This window comes from Mobula hypostoma, chromosome 7, assembly GCF_963921235.1.
Source record: "Mobula hypostoma chromosome 7, sMobHyp1.1, whole genome shotgun sequence".
NCBI classification, from domain to species: Eukaryota; Metazoa; Chordata; class Chondrichthyes; order Myliobatiformes; family Myliobatidae; genus Mobula; species Mobula hypostoma.
The window spans coordinates 146,010,763-146,026,223 of record NC_086103.1 but is presented as its reverse complement, the minus strand read 5'-3'; the positions used below and the strand labels follow the sequence as shown (position 1 = coordinate 146,026,223).

At 38.0% G+C, this 15,461-nt stretch overlaps 1 protein-coding gene across 7 annotated transcripts in view; it reads left to right on the top strand.

Moving 5' to 3' along the window:
• Window positions 1-15,461, top strand: part of atp8a2 (ATPase phospholipid transporting 8A2) — a 589,180-nt gene that overhangs the window by 277,680 nt on the left and 296,039 nt on the right. For all 7 annotated transcript variants that reach the window (XM_063054225.1, XM_063054230.1, XM_063054229.1 and 4 more), the window contains 5 exons: window positions 1,579-1,706; window positions 2,048-2,125; window positions 6,412-6,500; window positions 7,215-7,259; window positions 13,735-13,807. In XM_063054225.1, coding sequence (XP_062910295.1) covers window positions 1,579-1,706; window positions 2,048-2,125; window positions 6,412-6,500; window positions 7,215-7,259; window positions 13,735-13,807 — 413 coding nt within the window. The remainder of the gene's footprint in view (window positions 1-1,578; window positions 1,707-2,047; window positions 2,126-6,411; window positions 6,501-7,214; window positions 7,260-13,734; window positions 13,808-15,461) is intronic.

Genomic DNA, 15,461 nt, shown 5'->3' with positions numbered 1-15,461 from the left:
TGAGTCTTAAGTTTTGTGAATATTGGGAAACATTTTGCAGATATATTTTGAAGGAAGTAATATATTTGTTTTTAAGTATCATTGCACCACGTGTTTACTCTTGTTTACACACCATAGTTTTGTGTGTGTGTTACCTTGCTTAACGATTGCAAGAATAATTAACAGTATTAATATATTCAGACATGTGACAATTCTGTATTAGGTGTAATATGTATTTTACTTAAGTTTATGCAGTTTCACAAGTAAGATCTCATTAAAAACCCTGAAGGAAGCTTCCATCCCAGGTGATTTTTAAAAAGGTGTTTAACTCACTGCATAGTTTTATACATAATGCACTGTGAGGGCAGTAGACACAGTTTGCAACAGAAATCTACTCTTTGATTGTGTGATTCCATTGGCAATGAGTTATGCTCTAATGCTGTTGGAACCTAAATGGCAAGACCTTGTTCAACAGGAGCATTAACTGCACACTAAAACCACCTGGTGGGCTGGGTAGCCAGAACTATCTTTACCATGATCTTTGATGGCTGGTTAAATTCAGTCACCTGAAAAACTTACACACTTGACATTCATAAGGATTAAAACAGATTCAGAAGAAGACAAAGTACACATTTTTTTTATAAATTATTATATATTTTCACAAAGAAGAAAACCTTTGAAATTTTTAGTTTTGGAGAAACTTACATAATCTCAAAGTTAACAAATAACAGATTTAACTCAGTTCATGTTTAAACCAAGGTGATACTGAAAACAGCTGACTTCTGGAGGGGTGATGCGGCTTTACCATTTTTGTACATTTGTTGGAGTGCGGCATAAGATGAAATAGAAATTACCATTAGTCAGAGAAAAAACTCTGAAGACTGGAATCATACCAGAAGACAGGAAAATTACCTCAATTCTGGCACATTTCTAAAAATGTCCTTCAAGGCAATATCAGTTGTTTCATCAGTGACCTTCATTAATTGTAAAGTCAGAAGTGGAGTGTTTACTTGTTATTATACCATTTTAAGATTTGTCTTTAGTTTCTCAAATAATTGATTGGTCTGTGTCTATATAATAGCAAAATTTGAACTGTGTCGAAGGTCATTGTGATGTAGCGTGTATCATTTGCCAGTTTCAAAGAATGACTATTTAAATAATAACTACTATTCTTTGACTTTTAAAAGCTTATTTATATTAAAATTCTCTTTGTCAATGTTCTCCTGATTATCCAGCTGATGTTTAAAAGGGTCTAAAATTAGTCCCATGTTGTAAATGTTCCCATAATAAACGGGTACTGGTAGATTTGGAATTATCAGTGAACTAATGTAACATAATAACATAAGAGCTTGCTTGATCAGTGTAGTACCTCAAAATAATTTAATTGAAATTACGCAAACTAACTGCAATATTTTCAGTGGCTCACCAAAGGGCTAGAGACATAAATCAACATTTTGAAAAAATTAAATTTGCACTACAATCCAGAGATTTGAATTTAATCTGGAACCCATATTAGTAGGTGATGTAAGTCTTGCTTGTTCTGGTCCCCGTTGGTAGGGTTGTGCTTTTAATTATATATATCTTCCTTTCTTTACATAGGTGGTACCACACCGAATTTTGGGTACAACCTTCTCACCTTCATCATTCTATACAACAACCTTATTCCAATCAGTTTGTTGGTAACCTTGGAAGTAGTTAAGTTTACACAGGCTCTTTTCATTAACTGGGTATGTGTTTGTTGTATTGCTATACATTCAAATTGTGATACCAGCACTCTTAATGATTCTCTGAGCTTATTTAAAACATCACAGAATCACAGACTAGCCAATGTAAAGTAATTACATCTGAATTTTTTTATTGTACATTTGGATCATTTAACATTTGCCTATATTTTGCTTGGACTTGAGGAAAATTGTGTAATGTAATGTTTGATAGTCACTTGAGAAAATTAAAATGTTTTGGGCATAAAAGCAAAATGTTATTTTTTGAGTATTCAGTGTTAAAGTTTCTGTTAAACACAGCGAAAGCAACAGATAAAATTTGTGTTTCATTTTCTCTGATATTACAGGATATGGATATGTATTTGTCAGAAACAGATACACCAGCAATGGCCAGAACATCTAATCTGAATGAGGAGCTTGGCCAGGTGGGAAACATCTGCAAAATTTACAGAATCAATATTAGGCAAAATTATTATTATTGAATTTCCAAAATTGCTTTGCAAATATTAGAAGTAATTTACTTTGTATTTTTCCATGGAAATGTCAAAGATCTGTTATGATGTCACCAATGTTGTCTCCATAAAATCTCCTGCGTTCTTTAAGAGGATATGTAAAGCAATATCAACAACCTAACCACCCTAAAATCAAGGCCTTATTTTCACTCACTTAGATGGGCAGCCCATATCATTTGCAAATACAATCCCAGGTTCCTCAAATGGCACTCAGGCTCTGTTCTGGCATGTGATCATCAAGATGATAGAAGAACTTCCTTTTGATTTTCACAAATGTTCAATCCCTGGTTAAAAAGATGTGAAACCTTTGTGATTTTTTTTGGGGAAAAAATGAATTAAAACAATTTAAAAGTCTACTGAATAAATAAGTTTAATTAAGTTTAAGAGCTGAAGGCTAACTGACTTTAAGTGTTGATAACAAAAGGATCTGGCACCTTGATTACACTCTTGTAAACTGTAGCATGATTAATGCTGGGTGGTCACTGAAGTAATAGTAAAAAATTAAAGCAGGCGTTTTGTATGCATCCTGCAGAGGCTAAAGTGGGTTAATCTCATTATCACAACCCATTATTTGTCATTTTGTTGTCTAATTTGGCACCTGAGTCTCAAAAGTTTTAAATTCTAGTTTTCTCTATCCAGGTGGTTGTTTGTAACACTCACAACAAGCTGGAGGAACTCAGCAAGTCGGGCAGCATCAGTGGGAATGATGAGTCGACATTTCCACTGATGCTGCCTGACCTGCTGAGTTCCTCCAGCTTGTTGTGAGTGTTGCTTTGATCCCAGCATCTGCAGATTATTTTGTGTCTACAGGTGGTTGTTTTCTAGTTGTTAAATGAGAGAAAATCTGAAGATGCTGGAAATCCAAGTAACACACACAAAATGCTGGATGAACCAGACCCTTCAAAGGATCTCAGTCTGAAACGTCGACTGTATTTTTTTCCATAGATACTGCCCGGCCTGCTGAGTTCCTCCAGCATTTTGTGTGTGTTGATTTCTAGTTGATGTGGTTTGATGTTTCTTAATTCTTTATGATGCTTCATGGTGACTGTCAACAAGCAGTTAGTTGGACTTTTGCCACCAGGTTGGAAGGCTTTGGGTTCAACCCCCGTCTGAACACCCAAAGTACTTAGTACTGATATACTGTAGGCTGCATAGTCAGAGTGTACACTTCAGATCAAGTCTTGGACAGTGATCCTCATTCTAATTTTCTATTAACAAAGTCATCTGAAATGTTGTGAATGTGTCTTGCACTAAGTTCCATTCACTATTATCTTTTTCTTACTGGTCTGCATCTACTGCATTTCTGGTTATTCAAAGCTTCATTTTAAAACTCGCATCCTTGTATTCAAAAGTGTCCATTTTTTATTCCTCCATTTCTCTGCAAACCTCCAAACTTTCACAAATTACAGTGATGTTCCCTAAATTTAATCATACTACCATTGGCATAATTAGATTTGGCATCCAAAGCCTTGAGCTCTGGACTTCCCAGTATTTCACTGAATCTGCTTTCTTCTTTAAGATGCTTCTCAAAGCCATCTCTATAACCTTGATCATCTGCCATGATATTTCTTTATAATGCTCCATATGTATTTCGTTTGCCAATATTCTTGTGAAACACGTTAGCATTGTACTGTTACTGCAAAACAACAAATTTCACATCATACAAAACAGTGATAATAAACCTGATTCTGTTTTATGTTGACAACACCACTGTACACATTTCTATTGTCACTAAATTATCAGGTTATTTGTCTGACATGCATCAGTGGATATCCAATAGTCTTCTAGAGTTAGATATTGAAATGACCAAACATATCGCTTTGTTGGTTCATTCTTAAACCATTGATTCTCTGCTTTCTCTATGTCTGAAAGTGAACTGGGCTGTTCATGATTCTTGTTTCATATGTGACACTAAGATACATTTAAGACTATTTATTTGATCTGTCATTACTACCAGGCATCTTCTGTGCCTCAACTGTTTTAGCCCCTAATTTCTTACTGTATTCTTTTTCAGTTTGCCTGTTTCAACATATTGTTCTCTGGCTTCTCTAATTCCACTTGCATGTCATCTTGCGTTATCCAAAGCTTTACTGCTCATGTCCTTTCTTATAGGTGTAATCTGTTTTGCTTCTTGCTTGTGCAGAAACTTTACTTTAAAATTCTCACCCTTTTCAAACCATGACAGTGTTTCCTTCCTCCTCTGTAATACCCTTCTTTAATTTTGGTCTCATAGGTATCCCCAAATTTAATGTCTACATCATTGGAAGTTATGCATTTAAATACCAAGATCTGATGCTCTGAATTTCAGTGAATAAACCCACCCTCCTCAATCTATTTCTCTTGCAACTTCTCAGAATGTATCACATAACCAGGCTTTTTGTTATTTGCCATAACAAATGCATAATTAGCTTAATGCCAGGTATTTTGTTTTTGGTAATACTTCCATCTTTCACCCATTTAAAAAAAATGTGTTTTCATTGGTTTTGCATAATTTGAGAAAGAAAATGAAGTGTTGCTGCTTCTAGTCAATTTGCAGAGGTTAGAATTTAGCCTGTCAGATACAGTGATTAAGGATATAGTGGATTCCAGTTAATTGGGATACATCAGGGTCAGTACATTTTGCCCAAGCCCAAAGAAGTGGCTGCCCTGGTTAACGGAAGTTTCATGTAAATAGTTAAGAAGGTAGAAAAAAGACAAACTAACATTGAACTGAGTAACAAATTACATATTTAAATGAAATTCAGAAAATATTAGCATATTAGATGCTATTATAGTACTATAAAACTGTGTATTAGTTCCTAATAGTTATCAATGGAGGGTGTATTGGGTGCCCAGGGAGGGATAGCGCCTTTGATGAAGGGCTTGCCATATCCAGTCTGAGCAGTTCACTCACCTTTGGTTGCCATTGGACACTCAACTCTCACCTGTTGCTCCAAATAGCTGTTTGCATGCGATGGCAGCCAGACCCTGGTACACCACTTTGACAGGCGGGGTAAACCAAGTAAGCACAACCAGCTGGTCTCGTACCCCAGTGAGATTCATACATACATACCTGTCCTATCATGTGAAACTAGCTCCAGTGGTCTGGGCGGATGAAATCTACAGTGAGATCCAATGGTTAGGAAGGCAGTTCTGCAATGCTTGTTGGAGAGCGAAGGACATGACAAAGCACAAATAAAGTCATTGCAACCTAGGAAGACCCTAGGTGTGACGACTACTCATGCCACTGGATCTGGACTTCCTAGGTCGAGGGAGTGGAACTGCCCCAGTGCAGTGGCTTTTCCGTTTTAAAAAAAAGCACTCTGGCACAAGTTTCCTGTCATCGTTGGATACAACAGACAACCACCACCATTGACAGAGGAATTCATCCAGTGTAAATGAACAAAATCAGCGCAGACACCTATTGCAGAAAATGGACTGTTTTCGTACATAATTTAGATGATTGCATCCTCCAAATCTTCATTTTCGTTGTAACATTGAAGATGATTGTCAATACTTTCAAATTTGTCATAGTTCTTAACTTGTTGAAGTAGTGAAATCATTTCATTGTCACTCCTGGTCAATTCTAGCATCTCCAAGCCTGAATGTTTCGAACTGCAGTGAGCAAAACAGTTCTGAATCGTTTTACTGCTTCTTTCTCACCAACTATCAGTGGCAAAAATCACTGCTTTTTGAAGAGAAACATTCACAACTGACACTATTTAAAAAAACTGTTCACTCTAAGCACAGTGTAGTATCTAATGGCCACACAACTGATCTAGTTAGAAATTGTTCGGCAACAATGTCCTGTCCCAATTAGTGGCATACTGTCCCAAATAAACGAAGGGATTCTCGACTACTTTCTTGATCAGTTGCTGTTCTTTGGGAGTTGTCAGAAATAAGCAGCGGCCCCAATTGACTGATAGCCTAATTAACGGGAACCCACTATATTTGGTGATCAGAATTATGTATATTGTGCATTAAATCTAACATGATTGGCTCAAATTGCACTTTGATAGAGCACGATATAATCCTGTTGATCAATCTAGAAGCATTGGTTATCATTATCTAATCATTGATAACTGTAGTTCAGTCTAAAGGGCAAGATTTGCAATGCTTTGGAATTAATATGCAACCATTTCTTGCAACAAAAGGTGAAATAGCCGCTTGTGTTATTTTAAATAACTAGATTTAATAATTTTTTTAATTTTCTCTTCCAGGTAAAATACTTATTTTCAGATAAAACTGGCACATTAACTTGCAACATCATGGCATTTAAGAAATGTTCCATTGCTGGAATTGCATATGGGTAAGCACCTAATTGAGTAGTCGAGATAGGTGCTTAATTTTAGACTTTTATTTATAATTAATTATCGTGGAAAAGGGAAAGCATTTCCCGGACATGGGAGAGGAAAGCAACGATGAAGTATGCCAATATGGTTCACAAATTTTTCCACATCGTAGAAAAGGTGCTTGGAAAATGCTGAGTTTATTGTTGTATTTGGTCCATGCCTTGCTCATTTGCTGCCTTATACAATCATTATTACTAGTCACTCATGTCAGTGACAAAGAAGTGCCTGCAAGTGCAACTAACTTCAAAATAACAAAACAATATTGTGATCTGGAAAGTGCTCAAAATTTAAAATGTATTGTTTGGAAAAATAGGAAAATTTAGTTATAACATTGAGAAATAATGAAGTATTTTGGATTTTATACAGGTTGGTAATATTGAAGATCTGTAGACCATAATGGTATTCCCATCATAATATTAAAATGGGATACTCTATAATGTGAGAGAAAATGCATTAGGGAAAAGTTAGCTCTCTGTCATCTTTATTCTTTTATTTTCTGATTTGTTTAATTGTCTTTACTTTTCTGCCAGCAAAGATGCTTAGAATTTTTTTGTGAACGAGAGGCCTCTTAATATAATTAATTATTTCCGTTGTGAATGTACTGTAGTTGTTTACTACTTATGCTTCTGGAGTTTGTATTTTAAATTTAAAATGGGATTCTTTTTACTCAGTCACATCGTGGACTCTGATGCAGAACGGTCTTCGGATGATTTGGGGTAAGATTTTTTGTTAGTAACCTCTGCTCATGTGAGAATTTTATTTTTATGCGTGTATAGTACTTCTCAAATTGTAGCTGTATTTGCCACAGTAAAAGGAGTTTTGCTGTACATTCAATCCTGCAAAAGTTGAAGATTTTTTTGTATGTTGAGCATCATGTTAACTATTGAACTATTGAGGAGAGCAAGGTTACACTTAGAGTAAACCCTAATCCTAATGGCGGATTCACAGAGCTCAACGTTGCTTACTTAGCAATCTGCCCAATCCTTAATGGAGCAAAGTAAATAATCAACAAGGGCAATTTAAAATAGTTTTTTATGATATTAAAATCTCTCCCACCACTGTCTTTGGAATTCTCCCTATCCTTTGTGTGGAGGTTATGTTCCTTCCCAGGATCTCCCTCAGACAGAGCCTTCTCCCCTATCAGGCATCCATTTGCACTAGAAAATTTTGGATCACTGTAAGGGTTGACCACTTGCCAAAGCATATTCCGGTAAATTAAATGCCCAGCAGTGTGGTGAGGGACCAGTGAGGAGTTTTGCTTGCCAAGATGTGGCTCATTAGATGTCTCACAGATTTTAATAGGGTTTTGACAAACTGACAGTCGTCATTCTGAGAATGAAAATACCAGTAGTTGCATTGATGACCACAGGCAGAGGCTTCGAAGATCCAGACCATTCTGTAACTTCATGTTCTAGCTTATCTAGCATTCTACTGCAATTGGACTGATGATTTTTTTAGAATCTTGAAGTTAGTACCATAAATTTGGAAATACATAATTGGTTAGGATGCTGCTCAGCGCTGTAAAAACACTGGTAATTTCCCAACAATGTCGACCATTGTTCAAGTATGTTGTATTGACAAAAATCAGGATAGCTCCAATCCTAATTATTTATTACCACTTTCCATCAAAGTGATGGAAATTATCATTGACAGTAGTATCATGAAGCACCTACTTTCCATTAATACTTATTAGTGCTCAGTTTGGATTTCATCAATTCCTCTTGGCTCCAGACCTCTTTAGAAACTTGGTTCGGGTATGAATGGAAGTCATGAGTTCCAGAGGTAAGTTGAGAATGACTTAACTGACCCCAGACAACATTTGATCAAGAGTGGCATTAAATCTGGTCAGTGGGAATGTGGGGGAGAGGTTGGATGAATAAATCACTTCACTTGCATAACTAGCACAAAGGTTAATAAGCTTTCCAATTAACTCATTAAAGGGAGTGTCAGATTTGGGCCCTGGTGAATTTAAAGGAAGAATGGGAAATTGGACCCTAGTTCAAATGGAATGCTAGAAACTGGTCCTGCTGAGTTTAAAGAGAGAGGATAACATCTGCTGGTGAGCTAGATGCTGAACCATTGGGATTTATGGACATTGTAGTTTTACTGTATTTTGAAGAAGAATGAAAAATCAACTGCTGGTGTTTGGACAACAATTTTCTATCTCTTAGCTCACAACATACAAGAATTATGTGAATTATACAGTCATAAATCATGGATATAGTTGTAGCCAATAGACTATCCTTGGGACATTCAATTGTTTATATTTACCTTAATGAAGATGAGAATGAAGTACAAAGTTTCCAAGTTTCCAAAGATATAAAATAGGTGGAAGGGTAGGTAGTGATAATATTACGTTTCTGCAAGAGGATACAGATAGAATCTGAGTCATACAGCATGGAAATAGGTCCTTTGACCTGCCAAACTTTGAGACCAACAGCCACCTGGTTAGACTAATCCTTTAAGAGTCCTATTTATTTTTATTCTCCTTCCATTCTCATCAACTCCCTAATGTACTCTTTCATCCCCTGCTCCATGTTCTACCACTCAGCTGCAAATTCTGGGCAATTTACCTTGGATGTTAACCTACCAACTTGCATATGTTTGGGAGCACCTGGAGGAAGTTCACACAATCACAGGGTAAATCTGCAAAGTCCACACAGACAGCACCTGAGATCAGGGTTGAACTTGGATCTCTGGTGCTGTGGGAAGCTGAGCTATTGGGGTTGTCCCAGATGAATCAGAATTAAGATTATTATCACTAATGTGTGTCATGAAACTTGTTAATTTTGTGGCAGCAGTACAGTGAAAGACATAAAGAACTCTGTAAGTTCCAAAACTAAATAGTGCAAAAGAAAAATAACAAGGAAATGTTGTGGACCATTCAGAAATCTGATGGGGGAGGACAGGGACTATTCCTAAAGCATTGAGTATGGCTATTCAGGCTGCTGTAAAGTAAAGGAGGTAAAGTGAAGAGGGCATGTCCCTGGTGGTGAAGGTCACTAATGGATATTGTCTCTTCAAGGCAGCGCCTCTCGAAGATGCCCTCAGCAGTGGGGAGGTTGTATCAGTGATGGAGCTGGCTAAGTCTACAATCCTTTTCACTTTCTTGCAATCCTGCACATTGGAACCTCGAAACCAGGCAATGATGCAGCCAGTCAGAGTACTGTCCATGATACGTCTGTAGAAATTTGCAAGAGCCTTCGGTGACTTACTGAATCTTCTCAGACTCCTAATGGAGTAGAGGCACTGGTATACTGCCGTGTGATTACATCAATGTGTTGGGTGCAAGGTAGATCACCCGCGATTTCATGAAACAGCGCACCTGGATGCCTCCCCCATCATTGTGGGAGACTTCACTCAGGCCAGCTTGAAGTCTCTGAACAATTACACTGGACAACAAATTTTTTCAAAAGTGTTGCTTCCTCAGAATTTTTTTTGTTTATGATAGACTGCTTGAAGATGAACACAGATATAATTTCAGACTACTTGTATCACATAGGAATTTGGAGAAACAAATTAACTTTTATTGAACATAATGTGTTTAATTGCATAATGGTGCTGATGCTATGCAATAGTTCAACTTAGTTAAAAATATTTTGTTAATGGTTTTCATTTGTACTCAGTGTCTGAGGCTTCTCGCTTAAGTGTCCAACAATAATTCGCCAGCATTGATGGATTCCAGTTCCCCTGCTATCTTTTCTCCATGACCGCAATGTCCTGATGAAACCTTTCACCATGCTCGTCACTACAGCACCAAGATTTGCAGGGAAGAAGTCTAAATGGGAATGCAGAAAATGAATCTTTAGTGACATGTTGCATTTCATGGTTTTCTATGCTTGAAACATGCTTTCAACCAGCTGCATGTAGTTTGGTGCTCTGTAGATACTGAGAAAAATTTCAACAGCTTCCTTGAATGCCTTACATGTGATTTTCTCCAGTCCCGCTAGAAACTCTTCAAATTGCCTGTTATTGATGACCTGTTTGATTTGTGGACCAACAAAAATGCTTTCCTTAATCTTGGCATCAGTTATTCTGGGAAGCATCTGTCTCAAATATCAAAATCCTTCATAGAAATTTTTGTGCCTGGTGACAGCAAATTCCATCTTTACAGTCCTGAGCCCAATAATTATTACTAAAACCTGTCCTGCCATGCAGCAGCCACGCCGCCTAAGCATGCCCAAGCATACCTGGACAAAATCAGAAACTTAACAGCTTACATTGTAGGCAACATTTTAATTGACTTGAATTATGAATTTAAATAATAAACATAAGTGATTTCAAAAAATGGTGCGTGATAGGGAAATTTCATGGTGATTTTCATGATCAGTAGCCCAAAATACATAAGATACACCTAAAGGTATTCAGGAAGCAAAATCTTTGTTGTCCAGTGTTACCGCTAACATATCACCTGTGGAACCTGAGGAGTCAACACACTTGACCACCATTATACCACCATCAAGAATGCTTACCGTGCTGCCCCTATGTCTATACTTCAGAAAGTCTGATCATCTGGCTGCACATTTACTCCCAGTGTATAGGTGGAGACTAAAGGCTGCAGCACCAGTGGTGAGGACAAAGAAAGTTTTCTCATGGGAGGCAGAGGAATGCTTACAGGACTGCTGAATAGGGCAATATTCAGGGATTCATTTTTGAATCTGAATGAATACACCACATTGGTCACTGACTCAGTCAAGACCTGTGTGGATGAGTGTGTGCCTCTGAGAATGTACTGGACATACCCAAATCAAAAGCTATGGAGATTTGTAGTCTGCTGAGTGCCAGATCAGCGACATTCAGGACTGTTGATCCAGAGCTTCACATCTACAGTGGATGCAATCTCACTTGGGTCATCTGGCAACAGCAATGCCTACGTCAAGCTGCTCTTTATTAACTACAGCTCAGCATTCAATACAATCATACCCTCCGTTCTAATCAACAAGCTCCAAAACCTGGGCCTCAATACCTCTCTCTGCAATTTTGGATCCTTGAGTTCCTCATCAGTGGAGCACAGTCAATGCTATCAGAAATAACATCTCTTCCTCGCTGACATTCAACACTGGCACACCTCAAGTATGTGTACTTAGCCCTCTGCTCTACTCTCTCTACACCCACGACTGTGTGGCTGGGCATAACTTAAAGTCTTCTATAAATCTGCCAATGACACAACTATTGTTGGCAGAATTTCAGATGGTGATGAGGCATACAGGGGCAAGATAGATCAGCTGGGTGAGTGGTGTTGCAACAACAACCTTGCACTCAACGTCAGTAAGCTGAAGGAATAGATTGTTGACGTTAGGGAGCAGACACCAGTCCTCATCGAGGGATCAGCAGTGGAAAGGGTGAGCAGTTTCATGTTCCTAGTGGTCAAAGCCTTGGAAGATCTGTCCTGGGCCCAACATATTGATATAATTACAAAGAAAGCATGACTGTGGCTATATTGCATTAAGAGTTTGAGGAGACTTGGTTATCAAAGATGCTAGCAAATTTCTACAGCCAACTCCATCATAACCAGAACTGAAGACACCTTCAACAGCAATGCCTGAAAAGGGTGGAATCTTATTAAGGGCCCTCATTACCTAGAACGTACCCTCTTCTATAACTCTGTTATAGTTATGTGGTTTTGTTAGATTTTCAGTCTTGGTCTGTCCTGTGTTTCTGTGATATCACACCGGAGGAATATTGTATCATAATGCATGCATTACTAAATGACAATAAAAGAGGACTGCATGGCCTCATAATCTAATCTCATTGCTACCATCAAGGGGGAGGTATAGGAGCCTGAAGAGACACTCAACAGCTTCTTCACCTGCACTATCAGATTTCTGAATGGACAATTAACCCACTTTCACTAGCTCACTATTTCTTGTATGTTCTGTTTTTGCACCACTTGTTTAACTTAATTTTATATTTCTTATTGTCATTTAGAGATTTTTATTATTATTATTATTATATATTACAAATGTTACGTACCCCGTAACTGGGTTGCCAAACCAGCAGAAATGGATCACTCAGTTGGAGTCTGGAGTACTAGAACTAAGAAAGTTTTATTAAAGAAACAAGCAACACAGTAATCGAAAGGATAATAAATGCAACAATTCAACAATGATAACCACACATGTGCACAGAATTAAGATAACAGCATCAATCAAGCTCTATCGTTGTCTAGGGGTAAATGACCAATTTCAAAATGACTCAAAGTTCAGTCCAGTTAGTAGTTCAGTTCGCAGTAATCGTTGCCATGGCGATGGACAAGGTGGGGGAAGAGAGACAGAGAGAACAGGAACAACTCATCATTCAGCACAGCTTCACTCACAGACCAGCGAGATTGCTCACGAGCAACTTTTGGGCGGGTCCTTGGTGATGTCACCTGAGGTCACCGACTGTGACCCCTCCTCCAGATGCGGTCGATCCTCTGCAGTGAACCCGGCACCCAGGCAAGGGCGGACACACACCGGGTTCCCGCTGATCGTACCTTTCCACCCTTGTCGTTATCTGGTACTTCTCACCCACTCGTGAGAGGCGCACCGCTTCCAGGGTCTCGTTACCTCGGGTGGCGTGTGTGTCTGTCTTAGCGAACCTGTCCCTTTTTATCCCCCTGCTGGGGTATCGCCTGTCCATCACTTCAAACAGTTCAGGGTTCAAAGGGGGGAGCCGCTCCAGACAGCTCTCTCTCCCACATCCCTTCATTACACATCTCCAGACGCTGCTCCATTGTTCCTTATCTCTCCTTCCCCTGAGGGCAGGTGACAGACCAACTGCTGATGCCACTGATGCTAGCCCAGGCCAGCAAACATCTTAATTTTATGTGTATTCTCGTAACACAAAGTACTGTTGCCGCCAAACAAGAAGTTTCAGGACATATGCCAGTGATGTTAATTCTGAATCTGACTCTGAAATTGCTTTTGTTAATCCAGTGAGGCAACTGGCTACCACCTATTTGAGGATATTTAATAATGTGCTGGAAATACCGATTTCAATGACACCCAAGTTTTGAATGATGCAGGTATTGTGGACTAAGGTGATAAAAGATCAAAAGTTATTTCCATGTCAGGCAAACTTGAGCTTTTAATATTCTTTATGATCACAGAGTTAGATTGGAGGAAGAATGAAATAGAGGGAACAGTATTCAATTTTGTGTTAAGTAAGAAAAAGATTTTTGATTATATTTTCCATATTTTTGATTTGCAGACACATGTTTACTTCCAAAGAATCAGCTGAATTTGATGATCCAACATTAATAGATAACATCGTCAATGGGCATGTGAGTTTTTGTTAATTCTATGTTTTAAGGTGTACTTAAGCAATAATTTAATCTGATCCTGAGAAGCCTTCTCAGGTATCTAAAATGAATAATGTAAAACTGAACTATGGGTTGGTATGTCAATAATAAAAGTGGTAAATAGTGATTAAATAATTGGATTTTACAAAGTAGCATGTTACGATCAGAGAGTTCTCTGGGCTCAGCCATTTAATCACTCCTGAATTATTGGTATTTGAGTACTTTGATTAACATTTGAAGATCTTTTTGGTGTTGAAGGGAAATTATCTTCTTGAGACAGTTTGATTGTATTTAATGTTACTCTACATTTTGTGTAGAATATACTTCATATTTTCAAATAAAAGTTTCTTTCTTGACTTTGGAAAATTTATCATTAAGTCCTTTTCATTTGGTAGTAGTAGAACATGGATTATGAAGCCATTTGTCTTGGGTACTAACGTATTTCCTCTGAGGTGATGTGGAAAAATTCTATGTTCAATAATAATTTTGATTGATGTCCATAACTACCCAGCACTTGCAAAGTGGGTTGACATATGGTAGTGTTCCATTGCCGCACTAAATTAGGTAAAATGTTTTCACTGCATCATGAAATTGCCCAACTGCAGAAATGGAATCGGATCTATTATCACTGATTTTAATGCAGGGAGTTTATTATTTGTGGCAGCTGTACAGTACAAACACATAAAATTACTATAAAGTACAAAAATAGAACAAAATAAAAGAATAACAAGCTAGCGTTCATAGATCATTCAGAAGCTTGATGGCAGAGAGGAAGAAGCTGTTTCTGAACCACTGGATGTGTCTTCAGACCCCTTACCAACTCTTTCATGGAAGTAATGAGAAGAGGGCATGTACCAGGTGGTTGACGGTCCTTAATGATGGATGCCATCTTCTTGAAGCACTTCTCTTAAAGGTAAGGGTTGCGCCTGTGATGGAGCTGACTGAGTCTACAGGTCTCTGCAGGATCTTGTGATGGAGCTAGTCACAATACTCTTCCCATCAATAGAAACGTGTAAGAATATTTAATGACCTACTGATCTCCTCAAAATATGCTCGATTTCTTGGATAGAACCTGGGCCAGGTTGATGGTTCACTTCATATTGCTCTGATAGTACTATGTTTGAAGAACATTGAGTTAATCTTATCCTGTCAACACCATATAAGTAATCCAACTTGCATGGACTTGATAAAAACTTGCACGCACCTAATGTGTTCTAAAATCTATACCTTGTTCAGTGTAATCATAAGTGAGAAATACATTGCATTTCTAACAGCCAGGTTCTCAAGAATCAGTACTTGCTTTCTCTTGAACATTCCTGTTTGAGTTTTATTCTCTAGCTGAAAAATATACACCATTAAATATTGCACCGTTTAATGCATGGCAAGAAAGTTCAGACAAAGGCAAAAAGCTTTTGCGGAAACGGAACAGTGAGTTTAGTAACATGATGTCAAGGCACCAACTTTTCCCTCAATATCTGCAAAATGAAAGAACTCAGAAAGGAAGATGGTTCACATGCTCCTGACTTCATTCACGGTGCTGGGATTGAGAAAGCAATACTCTGAACATCACCAATACCCTGTCCTGGTCGAACCACATACATTCCATGGCCAAGAAAGCTCACCAAAACCTCCAAAT